This window comes from Engraulis encrasicolus, chromosome 12 (genome assembly GCF_034702125.1).
Source record: "Engraulis encrasicolus isolate BLACKSEA-1 chromosome 12, IST_EnEncr_1.0, whole genome shotgun sequence".
NCBI lineage: Eukaryota > Metazoa > Chordata > Actinopteri > Clupeiformes > Engraulidae > Engraulis > Engraulis encrasicolus.
Window position 1 is genome coordinate 8,651,832 of NC_085868.1, and position 12,758 is coordinate 8,664,589.

The 12,758-nt window shown below is 46.4% G+C and overlaps 1 protein-coding gene across 2 annotated transcripts in view; it reads right to left on the bottom strand.

Moving 5' to 3' along the window:
- rcbtb1 (regulator of chromosome condensation (RCC1) and BTB (POZ) domain containing protein 1) overlaps positions 1 to 9,757 on the bottom strand; it is a 38,720-nt gene extending 28,963 nt beyond the window's left edge. Inside the window, exons 1-5 of one of the 2 annotated variants that reach the window (XM_063211585.1) lie at positions 9,598 to 9,757; positions 8,083 to 8,458; positions 5,873 to 6,023; positions 4,229 to 4,395; positions 622 to 780 (exon numbers count right to left, since the gene is read on the bottom strand). In XM_063211585.1, coding sequence (XP_063067655.1) covers positions 622 to 780; positions 4,229 to 4,395; positions 5,873 to 6,023; positions 8,083 to 8,208 — 603 coding nt within the window. In that variant the 5' untranslated portion in view covers positions 8,209 to 8,458; positions 9,598 to 9,757. Of the gene's footprint in view, positions 1 to 621; positions 781 to 4,228; positions 4,396 to 5,872; positions 6,024 to 8,082; positions 8,486 to 9,597 lie in introns of those variants that run through there. The other variant, XM_063211586.1, reaches the window with a different exon arrangement.
- Between the last annotated feature and the right edge of the window lie 3,001 nt (positions 9,758 to 12,758).

A 12,758-nucleotide genomic window follows, 5' to 3' on the forward strand; every position in this document is an offset into this window, starting at 1 on the left:
AGTTTTTTTTTCAGCAACAATGTCTAGCTACCTCATTAGGTGCAATGGAATAACTGGTGTAACCTCTATGTAATACGTGCTTGTGTTGTACTTACACCAAAAATTTACTTCTACTTTTACTTTGGCCACCTCTGCCAATAATCCATGGAACATTCTACCTCCTATCCCTACAGTATTTGCCTCTCCGGTGTTCACACCGCTTAAGCTACTCAGGTCTGATTACACCACACCCCAAAGCCAACCGTTAATTTCCATTGTTTATTTACCAATACACCATTGTTTATTTGCAACCTCTCACCCCTCTTCTCTCACCTCCATTGTCCACCATGGCCATGGACGAGATCAATGACTAGACCTAAGTGGCTAACGTGCTCCCAACTGATCACCCCAGTCAACCACATTATACTTCATTGTTTATTTGCACCCTCCCAAAACTCTTTCCTCATCTCTCCTTTGTCCATCACGACCATGGAGGTCAGTGATCAGACATAACTGGTTTGAGTATGTGCTCCCGATTGATCACCCTGGCTACAGTAAAACACATTATACTTCATTGTTTACTTACTAACCACACCAATATACAGTGCATTTGCGGCCTCCCAAACACCCCTCTCCTCTCACCTCTCCGTTGTCCACGACGGCCATGGAGGAGGTCTGTCCGCAGGTGATGCTGGCCACGTGCTTGTTCTGCAGACAGTGGGACACCTTGCGAGGCGTCGGCTGGTTGGCCGTAGAGCCCGAGCCCACCTGGCCACAGTTGTTGTAGCCCCACGCATACAGCTGTGGACAGACGGACAGACAGAAAATGTTTGACATATGCAAAAAAATGACATTGAAAAAGAAATTAGAACTGAAAAACGGAAACAAGGTTAATAGGGCCTTCGCGTGCAAAGACAAAAAAGCAAACCAGTTTCTAACAATCATTTCACAGGGCTTTTGTTAAAGTAATACCAGAGATTCTTTAAGTATAGAGATATGCCAACATAATAGGTTTCTATGGGCACCTAACGTGACCAGGTTCTGGTCTGCCTAAAGGGGCGTGTCATCCTTAGGTCTGCTTAGGTCTGCTTAGGTCTGCCTAAAGGGGCATTTCCACCCCCTTCCCCTTGCAATAATAGAACCCGGAAACAATGGGCCAATGGAACCTCTCTCTCTCTACTCTCTCTGGTAATACTGTACCATTTCTGGAAATAATCTATTTTACATCCCCCCTTGATTGAGTGATTGATTTACCTTCCTCCTGTACTGTACTTCCCGCCATTCTCTGGCAGTGCCAATTTTACCTTTAAGTTTGCATATACCATTGAATCTTATCCCCACCACGGTGTTATAAATTTGCTGTTACCAGAATGGCGATGACCAAGTTGTAGTGTGTCACTGAGAGGGTATTCTGAAACACATCCGCAGTGGACTGGATGCAACCCCTTCAGCGACCAGGAGATTAATTCAACGCCAGTGATTTACAGTAAAATGATTTAGCCTATTAAAGCTACCCAACACCAATGAAATGGAGTCAAACATCGGTGACAGAAAGTGATTTAGTGCATCTCTCCCCCATTCGCTTCCTGTCCACCTCTCAAACTGTCAAATTAAGTTGTTAAAAGACCAAAAAAAAATCTTAGAATAGTGCAAGTCTTACTCTGGCATACAACACACCAAGGATGTTCTTGACGTTCGGATGTTGCTTAGTTCACCATTTGTTTGCATCGCGTTATATAGAAGCGCCCGAAAGCCATGATATGTTGAGATTTTCATTTAATTTTTTCATATGCCAAATCTTGTTAATATAAATGCAAAAAAAGTTCACACACATAACCCATTAAATTTGGCGTTAATGCTGCTAACCATATGGCAAAGATCCTAAAATTGCATAACCTGCCATTCCTTCATACTTTCTGCATCGGTGGGCAGGGCGCCACTGTGACGCAAGATTGCAGTACGCAAGTCTCTCTCCCTCTCCCTCTCTCAGACAATAGTGGTGTCTCTCTCTCTCTCTCTCCCTCCCATAGACAATAGTGGTGTCTCTCTCCCTCTCTCTCTCCCATAGACAATAGTGGTGGATTAGCACAGCTGGGTCACATGCCGCCTGCTGCCAGGCAGCTAAGCAGCTAAAGCACAGCAAGCCACTTACTTGCTATGCAGCTAACCTATATTTCCCCCGCCACCTGATTCAGCACACTTCAAACGTAGCAGGAGTAAGTTTGGGAGCTACAGTGTGTGCCTCTCTTATGGACTAAAACCGTATCATCACCTTGAACATGCATGCATAATCTACCTTCCCCATATAATCCAGCTATGAATAAACCATTTGAGAAATCTGATCAGATTATAATTGCTCACAGACATTGGTTCACAACGCTCTGGCATTGAAACATAAGTATGAAATCGCCGAGATAAAAGGTTGAGGCCGACACCTCAGTCATGGTGTTAAAACCCTTTGAGGAGTACCATCACAAATATGTGATTAGAATTTTGCCCAAATTTTGAGTTCTCATTATGATGTCATAATGTCTTTGCGAGATTTTTAACACAGACGTCTATGGGAGCTGTAGAGTGTTCCAGTAAAATTCTAGAAGAACCTCTAGAAATCCCTTACTCCTCATGGTGTTAATGGTAAGGGAGTTGGACTCCAGATCACAGGTTCAAGGTTCAATCCCCATCATGGCTGAAGTGGCCTTGAGCATGGCACCTAAACCCACATTGCTACAGAAACTGTAACCAACACCCTTTAATATCAAAGTCGCGTTGGATAAAAGCGTCAGCTAAGTGTAATGTAACAAATCTTGGGGAGGGAGTTTTAATAATATTCTACTGCCGAACTCTGCTAGCAGTCTGTTGGCTTCCAGTACACTCACAAACCTGTACTATGTTCCTACCAAACTATTACTGCTCTGTGAGCTGCATGATTGTACCAAATGCCCTATACTAAAACAGTTATAGTCGTCATCATTATGGGTAATTTTAAGTGTATCCAGCGTTTTCCATGACTTCTAAATTTCTAAGGTTGCATTTCAGCCACAGACCAAAAGTTGTGATACCAGTGGCAAACCAGACGATTTGTTTATTTCTGGTACCTTACTGATGTGTCAGTGCACTGTGAGAAATGTATTCATTTGCATTTCAAACACAGACCAAAGCTGCAAAGTGTCAGGGTAGCTTTATTACATAACAGCCTCCGATGTGGTTTGGCTTCTGTGTCAGATATGAAAGCCTCGCGTTAACAAATCTGGAATGTGCAAAAGGCCAGCCCTAAAATAGTGGTCCTCAACGTTTTTTGAACAACCCCCCCAATCATAACCCCTTAGTACTAAAAAAATAAAATAAAATAAACTAATGTCCCCCATTTTGCAACGGAGCCCCCCTACCTCAGATCCGTATTCTTATTCAACCAGAGCTGCAAGATCTGATCTCCCCTAGAGCAACAGGGATTCAGTCTCTCACAGGAACTCACAGGGCAGGGTGACTCAGTCAAATCACTTCTACAGAGACGCATTAGTACTGCATCAATTTACTTTGACTGGCTCAGGCACATCGAAAGCCCCCAGCAAAACTGACTAATCATCACAGGAGAGAACACCAACCACAAAACACAAATCCAAACACTGACACGCAGCCCAGGAGGCAGGTAGTATGTAATGCACATACGGGGATCTTTATCTCTCTTGGCGCATTCAGGCCGATTGATAACCGTGCCGGTGTCCGTTCCCGTACCTAATCACGAACTGGTCTGCCTGTTCAGACCACAGATCTCAGCGTTTCCAAACCAAAAATTACTTGTTTTTCTCCACGAACCGTGACGACAACGTGGGCGTCAGCAGGTTAATCCGGATAACACAGTCACATGCAGAAAAACTTCGGGTGGTTAGCAGGTATGCACTTCATTGCCGCAAGTAACTGGTGCGGGCACCGGCACTGGCTCCATTCTGGTTGGCCTGAAAGCAGTAACTTTCCCCAATGCAGAAACACGCACGCGCGCACACACGCACACGCGCACACACGCACACACGCACACACGCACACACGCACACACACACACACACACACACACGCACACACGCACACACGCACACACGCACACACGCACACACACACACCACTGCCAGCTCACCTCCCGTGACCGCCATGGAGTGGTGTGAGCTGCAGGCTACCTCGCAGAGGCACACACACAGATGGGCACACAGACAGACACACAGACAGACACGCAGACAGACACACACGCACACCTTACCTCTCCTTCAGATGTGACTGCCATGGAGTGGTGTGAACCGCAGGCGACCTCCCGGATGCGTTTGTTCTGCAGGTTGTGTGTCACCAGTGTGGGCGCCACTCCCTGGTTAGTGTTGCCATTGCCCAGCTGGCTATAACCGTTATGGCCCCAAGCAAACAGCTCCCCATCTGTGGAGAAACGCACATACGGCCACAAACAACAAACTCTGAATTTAAAACCGTTAAACCTTCACTTCACTTAACTTGGTCCCTATGTAAGGAAATAAAACAAGGTTATTCTACATAAAAAAGGTTCTCTACACAGTAATTTGTGCATTAAGGAATTAAGGAATCACAGCTCCCCATTTGTGGACACACGCACACACACAACTTGAAGCCCTAAAGTTAAAACATTTATGCTACAACGTTCACTACACTCATGCACTATGTAAGGAAAAAAATGGTAGGACACACAATCGCAACAGACGAATGCTGAACTTGTTGTGCTGAATTTAAAACTTTTAAAACATTCACTCTACTCGTTCACGATATAAGGTAAAGCAAGGTCATTTGTAACCAATGTGTCTTCAAGTGACCATGGAGGACAAACAAGAGAGTCACAGAAACATGTGCAGCCCAGCAGGAGACACTTGCGTGTCTGGAGATAGAATCGAACAATTACAAGGATCTAGGCTGCCCTGTGAAAGGCTCAGGCTGTATCTAGGTATGTGCATTACTAAGAAACTGAGGAAGCAGTCTTAACAGTTGTCATACTGGTCTGTCCAATATGCTGTATTTTAATTGTAGTAGTGGTAAGTAGTAGTAAGAGACGAAGGAAAGCCTCATCTCTTTAGCCGAGTAGGCTAGTCAATCAGTGAAATCCATTTTATTCAAAACTCACCTAGCAACAAATAAAATAACTTTCACTCTTTGAACCAGGGGGTCTCCCCCCTCTGTTAGGGCAGATTAACCAGATGACATGGCACTGCTCCAGCAGCATTAACCCTGAATGCTCGCTGGCTGATCTCCTGCCCCTGCACATAGGGCCGGCAATAGACATATGCAGACAAGGCGTTCGCCTAGGGCACCAAATGTCTTGGGGGCGCCATAGTAACACTCAAAAATCCAACTCTGATGTTTACCGATGCCCATTTCTAATGGAACAAAAAGGAAAATGGGGTGCTCGCTCGCCGAGGGCTTCAAATGGCCTAGAACCGGGAATGCCTGCACACCTGAACACTCGCCCAGCAGATCCACCAGCTGCTCTGGAGGTTAAAGCACACGGCTGTGACGGCTTAGCGGCACGTTTCCTCAGACGGCCGGCTGGCTTGGCTCAGGGCCAGGTGAGGCCAGGTGAGGCCAGGTGAGGAGTCGAGGAGGAGGATTTATACCACAGAGGTTTAGGAGGCAGCTGTGGTCTAATGGTTAGGGTGGAGCTAGCCTGACTCTCGCCAGACCCTCATACAAGGTAACAATTTAGGTAATTTAATACTCATACGTATACCCTCTGTGGCCACACACACACGCACGCACGCACACACACGCACTACTTGTAGAATGTGAGGGGCACTGCCATAGCTGAGAATGGCCACCTTTTTCTCCGACAGGCAGTAACATACACAAACACGCACACACACGAGAAAGAAGCAATGCAAGGTCCCCTTACCCTCGGTAGACAGTAGGACGTGAGGGCCGCTGCCGTAGCTGAGGCTGGCCACCTTCTTGCCCGACAGGGAGTCGAGCCTCTTGGGGACGATGGTGCTCTGGCTGTCCCCCGTGCCCAGGCAGTTACTGCAGTTCAGCCCCACCACAAACACCTACAACACACACACACGTAAACACGTGCCCCCACACACACACACACACACACACACACACACACACACACACACACACACACACACACACACACACACACACACACACACACACACACACACACACACACACACACACACACACACACACACACACACACAGCAGAGGATGAAGCAATGATGGTGTTAATACATGCTCATAAACCAAAGAGTACTCTAAATTACCTATGTACCCACAAGAAATAATAAATAACACAAGTTTTTTTTTCTGCACATCAGATAAGAAATGATCCAATTATGGTCAGGCTGGATAACTGGATCCCTGAAAGCACCAAGTTACTGAGGTCCAAAACAAAACCATGTCATTTCCATGTACGGTTGCTAACTATCCCTTGAACTATGGAATTGTCCCTTATTTAGAGATAAAAGTATGGGTTCCGTATTGAACTGAAACAGGATATGGGACGTTAACATGTGTTAAAATGCAGGAAATGACACCTAAAAAACACATTTTTTTCTGGGGGAGGACCCCCAGTCCTGACCTGAAAAAAGTGTCCGTATTTTTTCCATTCACTGTTGGCAATCCTATTTCCATGTGAGAGTATGCATTTAAATGGGCGATTTTCATTCAGTACAGAATTCCAATGCAAACCTTACTAAACATGCAAATGGAGCAATTTAAATATCTTCAGGAGTAGAGTCATGTGAAGATCACACAATAAGTACGTTTTTACATGTCTGTGTTCGGCCTTCCATACAAAGCCATTTTCAGAAGAGGTTATGCCTCCTCTGGTCAAGTGCATTGGAAATCCACAAGGTCATTCGTATTCCATCTTGCTGACTACGTGGACTCTTGGGCAGCCAGAGCCTAATGGAAGATCAGCGGGTTGCAGGTTCGAATCCCAGCCTTCCACTCCATACCGCCTACTCAATGGCTGATGTGCCCTTGAGCAAGGCACCTAACCAATGCCCTGTAAGTTACTTTGGATAAAAACTAAGGGTAGTGTAATGCAACGTTACATGTACAAATCCCGCACTCAGTCTTCATTTGCAGTGCAGTGCATCATACAGAGCCTAAATAATAGGATGGAAAAGACAGCATTCTCTGGCTTGTCCTCTTTACTAAAATGTTTAACGTACTGTCCCCAGGGTTACACAGATGCCTTTCAGCCTGAAGCCATCCTAAGCCAAAATGACCTCACCAAACAGATGCATCCGTGACTTGGCCGCACTAATTGACATCTAGCCATGCTCTGTGGCCTCAGGGCCCGGCTGGTCATTTAGCCATGCTCTGTGGCAGCAGGGATCAGTGGGTTAAACCCTTCATGTCCAAGCTCTCAGGAGCGAATGGGGCAGGGAGCAGGGCTAGGGTAAGATAGAACATCCATCTGTGTGAGAACCAGGTTAAGGGTAAGAGGCCTAGCAGTAAGACTTGGAGTGGTGAAAGTCCAAAGCAAATGCAGCAACAGGCCTTGCCATGCACACAAAAGGTTTAACCCACTACTTCTCTCTGATGCTGCAAGTCATGGCTCAGCGGAAAACAATCTGTACAGCATTTATCACGGGATATTTGTTAATCAAGCCATGTGACCACAATTTTAAAGGATAAAGTGAAGTGAAAGCCGAAGTGTGAAACTCCAACTCCCATTGTCATTGTGACACAGCACTCCACAGCCCTGCAAGTGTTCACTGCACACACAACGAAATTGCATTTATGACTCACCCGTGCAAGGGGCTAGCCCCCAATTGCGCCTCAAAAGGGAGGAGTGCGGCAGGATGGTACAATGCTCAGGGTACCTCAGTCATGGAGGAGGATGGGGGAGAGCAGTTAATTACTCCCCCCACAAACCTGGCAGGTCGGGAACTGAACCGGCAACCTTTGAGCTACAAGTCTGACATCCTAACCGTTTACCTATGACTGCCCAAAGAGGCAACATGAAGGAGACGTCCTCATGTGTGATATTACAGATGTGCCCCACCCCTCACAAAACAACAATACCAGCACCCAGAAACAGAAAAGAAGCACCAGACAAACATGTAGGAGACTGGGGGCACGGACCTCGTCGTCATGGGTGATGTAGATGGCCTCGTTGGCGGAGGTTCCGAAGACGCAGGCCTGGCGTATGCTGGTGAGCTCCTGGGCGGACAGCAGCGAGAAGAGCGGCCACTTGCTGACGTCCACCATGACGGGGCTCCGCTGGGTCTGCTGCTGTCCCGGGTCGGGCGCAGGACTCGCGGGGCTCGGGGCAGCTGGCGGGCTCTCGTCCGACGGAGAGGATGGGGCTCCGGGGGGACCGAGGGGAGGAGGGGAGGCTCCCAGCGGGTCGCAGACGGGGGCCGCCACCACGGGTGCCAGCACGGGGACCAGCGCCGACGGGCTCAGGATGGCCGGGCCACTGCAGTTACCGCCACTGCTGCTGCTCCTGCTGCTGACACTGGACACGGATATGGTGACACAACATAACCCCGGACACAAACACAAGCCCAACAACACAAACATGAAGACACACACGCACACATACACATAGACATGCAAACACACCATTGGTTATTAGCTTACAAATGGAGCTGTACCTCTGGCCAGAAAGCTCTGCACAACAGCATAAAAATACAGCACAGGACTCATCTTGAGGCATGTCTGTATGATTAGGCTTGTTCTACTGCATGCCCACACCACACACAGTTCACTCACATCAGCACCATACATTTTAAATAACATATGGGAAAATGCCATTCTCACTCATTGTCACAACAACAGAGAAAGCTGTATACTTCAGTCTGTTAAGTCATCCCAAAAAAGGATGGACTTTACAACCAGTCTTATTCAGCCTAATGACAGAAATTGGTGCTAGGACGTAGCCAGACCAAGTGTTCAGAGGTATTAGCCCAGACGAAAGACAAAAAAAAACAGTCGTTTGATTGAAGCGAAAGCCAGCGGAGCGCACAGCACACACTGACAGGCATCTGCTGACTTGTCACTCCAGAAGGATCTCAAAACATTATTTTGGTGGACAGTGATGCACGCATCCGCAAATTCGCATTTCAGTGCCATTTTGATTGGATGACGTTAGAGCTATCCGAGTTCAGAGTGGCAAACAGCTGGCATTTTACGCAATCTTGAAACGACTTTCACACACTTCATGACTGCGTTGTATACGACCAGGCTGAATGACAGGGATGTCCATGTGAAGAAAAAGAAATCAAATTGCTTCGTATGTTAGCCAACTCATCTGCTAACACTGTAGCCAAAATACAGAAACCTTGCCAACTTACCAGCCACTTTCAATGCACCATGACAAGACACTCGAGACAATGTAGCTGACATTACTGCTACCTAGATGACTAGGTGTCTACTAGGTGTCTGGGAAACAAGGGGAGTCTCAGAAGGAATGCTGTCAACTTCTATCTGCTTGCATTTTGGGGTAAGTTAGCAAGTTTGCTAGCAAAAGTCAACGTCAGGGCTAATGATAATGTTACTGACCTAGAGCAACGCTCCATCATGACAAGCGGAGGACTGAGAGAAGAGGAAATGGTTAGTAGCAGTTTTACAAACGACACATACAAACTAACCTACCCTTATTATTCTTGACAGTGAGCCCTATTACCGATGTGAAGTTCCCTTTTGCTGGAAAGATTCAGCTTTCGGCGGAGTCCCAAACACAGCTGCAGCTTTGTTTATGCGTTCACAGTACTGACGACTACGGGACGCAGGAAGGCCAAAACTTCTCGCGGTGTTGTGTGTAGATAATCTACTAGGTCTGTGCCACTGACAAGTCTGTGGTCTGTGCAGAGCCGTATAGGTCTGTGGTTGTAGCCTGTTTACGCCTTATGCGTTCCTCGTGTTTTTGCGTAAACGCGTTTAACTATTGACATAATAAGCCTACAACCATTGGCTGATTATGTCAGTGATGTTGCCACGAATTTCAGAGGTTAGTCTGTTAGTGGTCATGAAAACTCCTTTGTTTCTAATTTATTTGTGCTTCTTTAGCACCGCCTAGCGTCCAAATTAAGTAGGTGCTACTACACCTGCAACAGGCCAAAAACATGCACCTACCAGAGATCGTCTGCCCCATAGTCTTTTTACCCTTTTCAAGTTCAATTTGTATAGACTTGTCCTGTTTATTCTACGCCGGTAACAAATGGGAACAACACACATGCACTGTTCTACTTCAACATTAGCCCACGTAGTCTTAATGATGCTGCATTTGTGGGGTGCACTGCCCACACTCCAAATCATGGTTTGCATTCCAATATACTACCTTGCGTCCTCCACTTGTGCTTGTGGCCTTCTGGCCTCTCCTCTGTGGAGAAAACAATGAACTTTCCCCACTGTCAGCCTAGCTACAACAACTTTTGGGGAACTATTCTTCATTCACCATCCAGTTTGCAAATGAGAACATGACTTTACAATTGAGCTTTTGTGAGATGTTGAAATATAATGCTGTTGCCAGTGATGTCATCATGACACATTACTTCCTGGTACCAGGCCACAAGCACAAGTGGAGGATGCAAGGTTGCATATTGGAATGCACTCTTGCAGTGCAAAATTATCTGTTTAGTACCCCGCACCTGCACTGCTAGCCTGGGCCCGCCCACCAGGCAAATGCATGCATGCCTTGGATGTGTGGGTAAGAAATTTATTTCAGATGATTTTTTTACTTGACTCAGCCAAAGCTGCCAGTTGCTACACAAATGCTCCATTTGATTGAAAACTCAAACAGTGGACAGTATATTAGGCCTACTGTATGTCTAAGATGAATACTCAGGGAAGCCGGCAGGAGGGGGACAACAGGTCAGTTGTCGCGGGCCCAGGCATAGGGTGAGCCCAGAATTGAGTTATCATTACATTGTTTACCGTCATTCTCAACCTTTTTAACAAACACCCCCTGCAAGCCTGCCAATACCCCCCCTTAGTATTAAAAAAATCAAATAGACTAAGCCCCCTAATGGCAACTAAGCACAGCCTCCTCTCAGCAGTCTTCTTCTCAATGCCCCCTGAGGTCTCCCTAACGACCTCTGGCTGTCTGTCTTCCAGGGGATTTTTTCCTGGGACCAGCCAAGGGGGCTCTAGAGCTACACACACACACACACACACACACACACACACGCACACACACACACACACACACACACACACACACACACACACACACACACACACACACACACACACAGAGGTCTGGTAGGAACCAGGGTAGCCAAAGCTGTCAGTAGCCATGACTATACTGTCGCCAGACACTGGGTACCTTCCGTGAAGAAAGTTCCCTGCTGTCAGTCAGCCTAACCCCATCAACTTTTGGAAGACTTTTTTCTCATTCAAAATCCTGATTGCAATTGAGAAAATGACATTTGAATTGTGCTTTTGTCAGTGACCTCTTGGGCCACAAGCCTTTTTCCCCCTCCCTTGACCTCGACCTGCCTTGTTGTGTATGTGTGTCTTGAAATGGCCGTGTGGGCATTATGGGTATTTGTGCAAGATACTTGACACTTTAATTTCCCCCGGACAATCAATGCATTTACTCTGTCTACTCTAATCTACTACTCACCTGCTATTTTAGTGCATTTGGCTTTGAATGACAATTTCTATAGTTTGAGTGTCATTTCTATGTGAGTGAAAAATAATGTGCCCAGCCAGGTCTGTGCCCAGCCAGACCAAAAACCATCCCTGACCTCACCATGGCTTTCAAAACCGACATAAAGTGGACCCCAGGGAACATATAGGGATGGCCCCTGACAGAGGTACACACACACACCATCTGCTGGGTGTCGTGACCTAAAGTTTCAGTTGAATAATCTCTATCTGCTCTGAGGCCCTGTGGAGCACCTGGACACAACCTTTGGTCCACCTGCCTCTTTTACACGCCTAGCTGACATGAGTTTACTTAGACTGGAAACAGACCAACAGGTAGGAAACACATGCTGAAGGGAAAACACCCCAAGAATAAGCAGGAACTGAAGCCTGTTGTGTAACGGAGGCTAACTAGCACAGAGTTGGCGTGGAACGTTGGTAAACCTCCCTCCGATAGCTTCATACAGTCTCGTGCCGTTGGGCCGAGAGACTAGTCTCTTGGCCCAGCGGTATCGTACTGTGTCTCCCATTGCCGAATTGTTGTAATTGACGAGGTCGCATGTTCGATCCCCGAGGGGATGAACAGGTGCAAGATGACCTCCGTCACAGTTGCATGTCACATTCACTGGACATGAGGAATTTTAAATGTCTCACTCTTCATGCGGTGACAGTGAAAGAGACAGGGCAGACATTAAATTGCAAGACGGTGTATGAAAGCCCATTGGGAAACTCCAACTCCCATTGTATGGTCCTATGGGTGGGGAACCTATGTCTCGAACCTATGTCTCGAGGGCCGTTTACAGCCTTTGAGGCCGTCTTATCCGGCTCCTGATACAATTTCAGTCTTATCCCCTTAAGACCCGGCATTATAAATGAGCTGTTACCATAATGGCAATGACCAAGTAGTAATGTATTACTAAAGGCCCTTTGCACTGTCATAGTAGTGTAGTACTATAGTATTTAACTTTCAATGTGTATGACAGCGTGCCACAGGAGGTACGACGTGCATTACCTGCTTGTTTTTTTTTTAATTCATTATTATTATTTTTATTTTGTATTATTATTATTACTATCATTTTACCTTATGTTTTATCTTAATGTTTTAAATGTTCTTTGACTCTAATATAATTCCTTCTTTCTTCCATGTTTCCTTTCTTTTTTTTGCA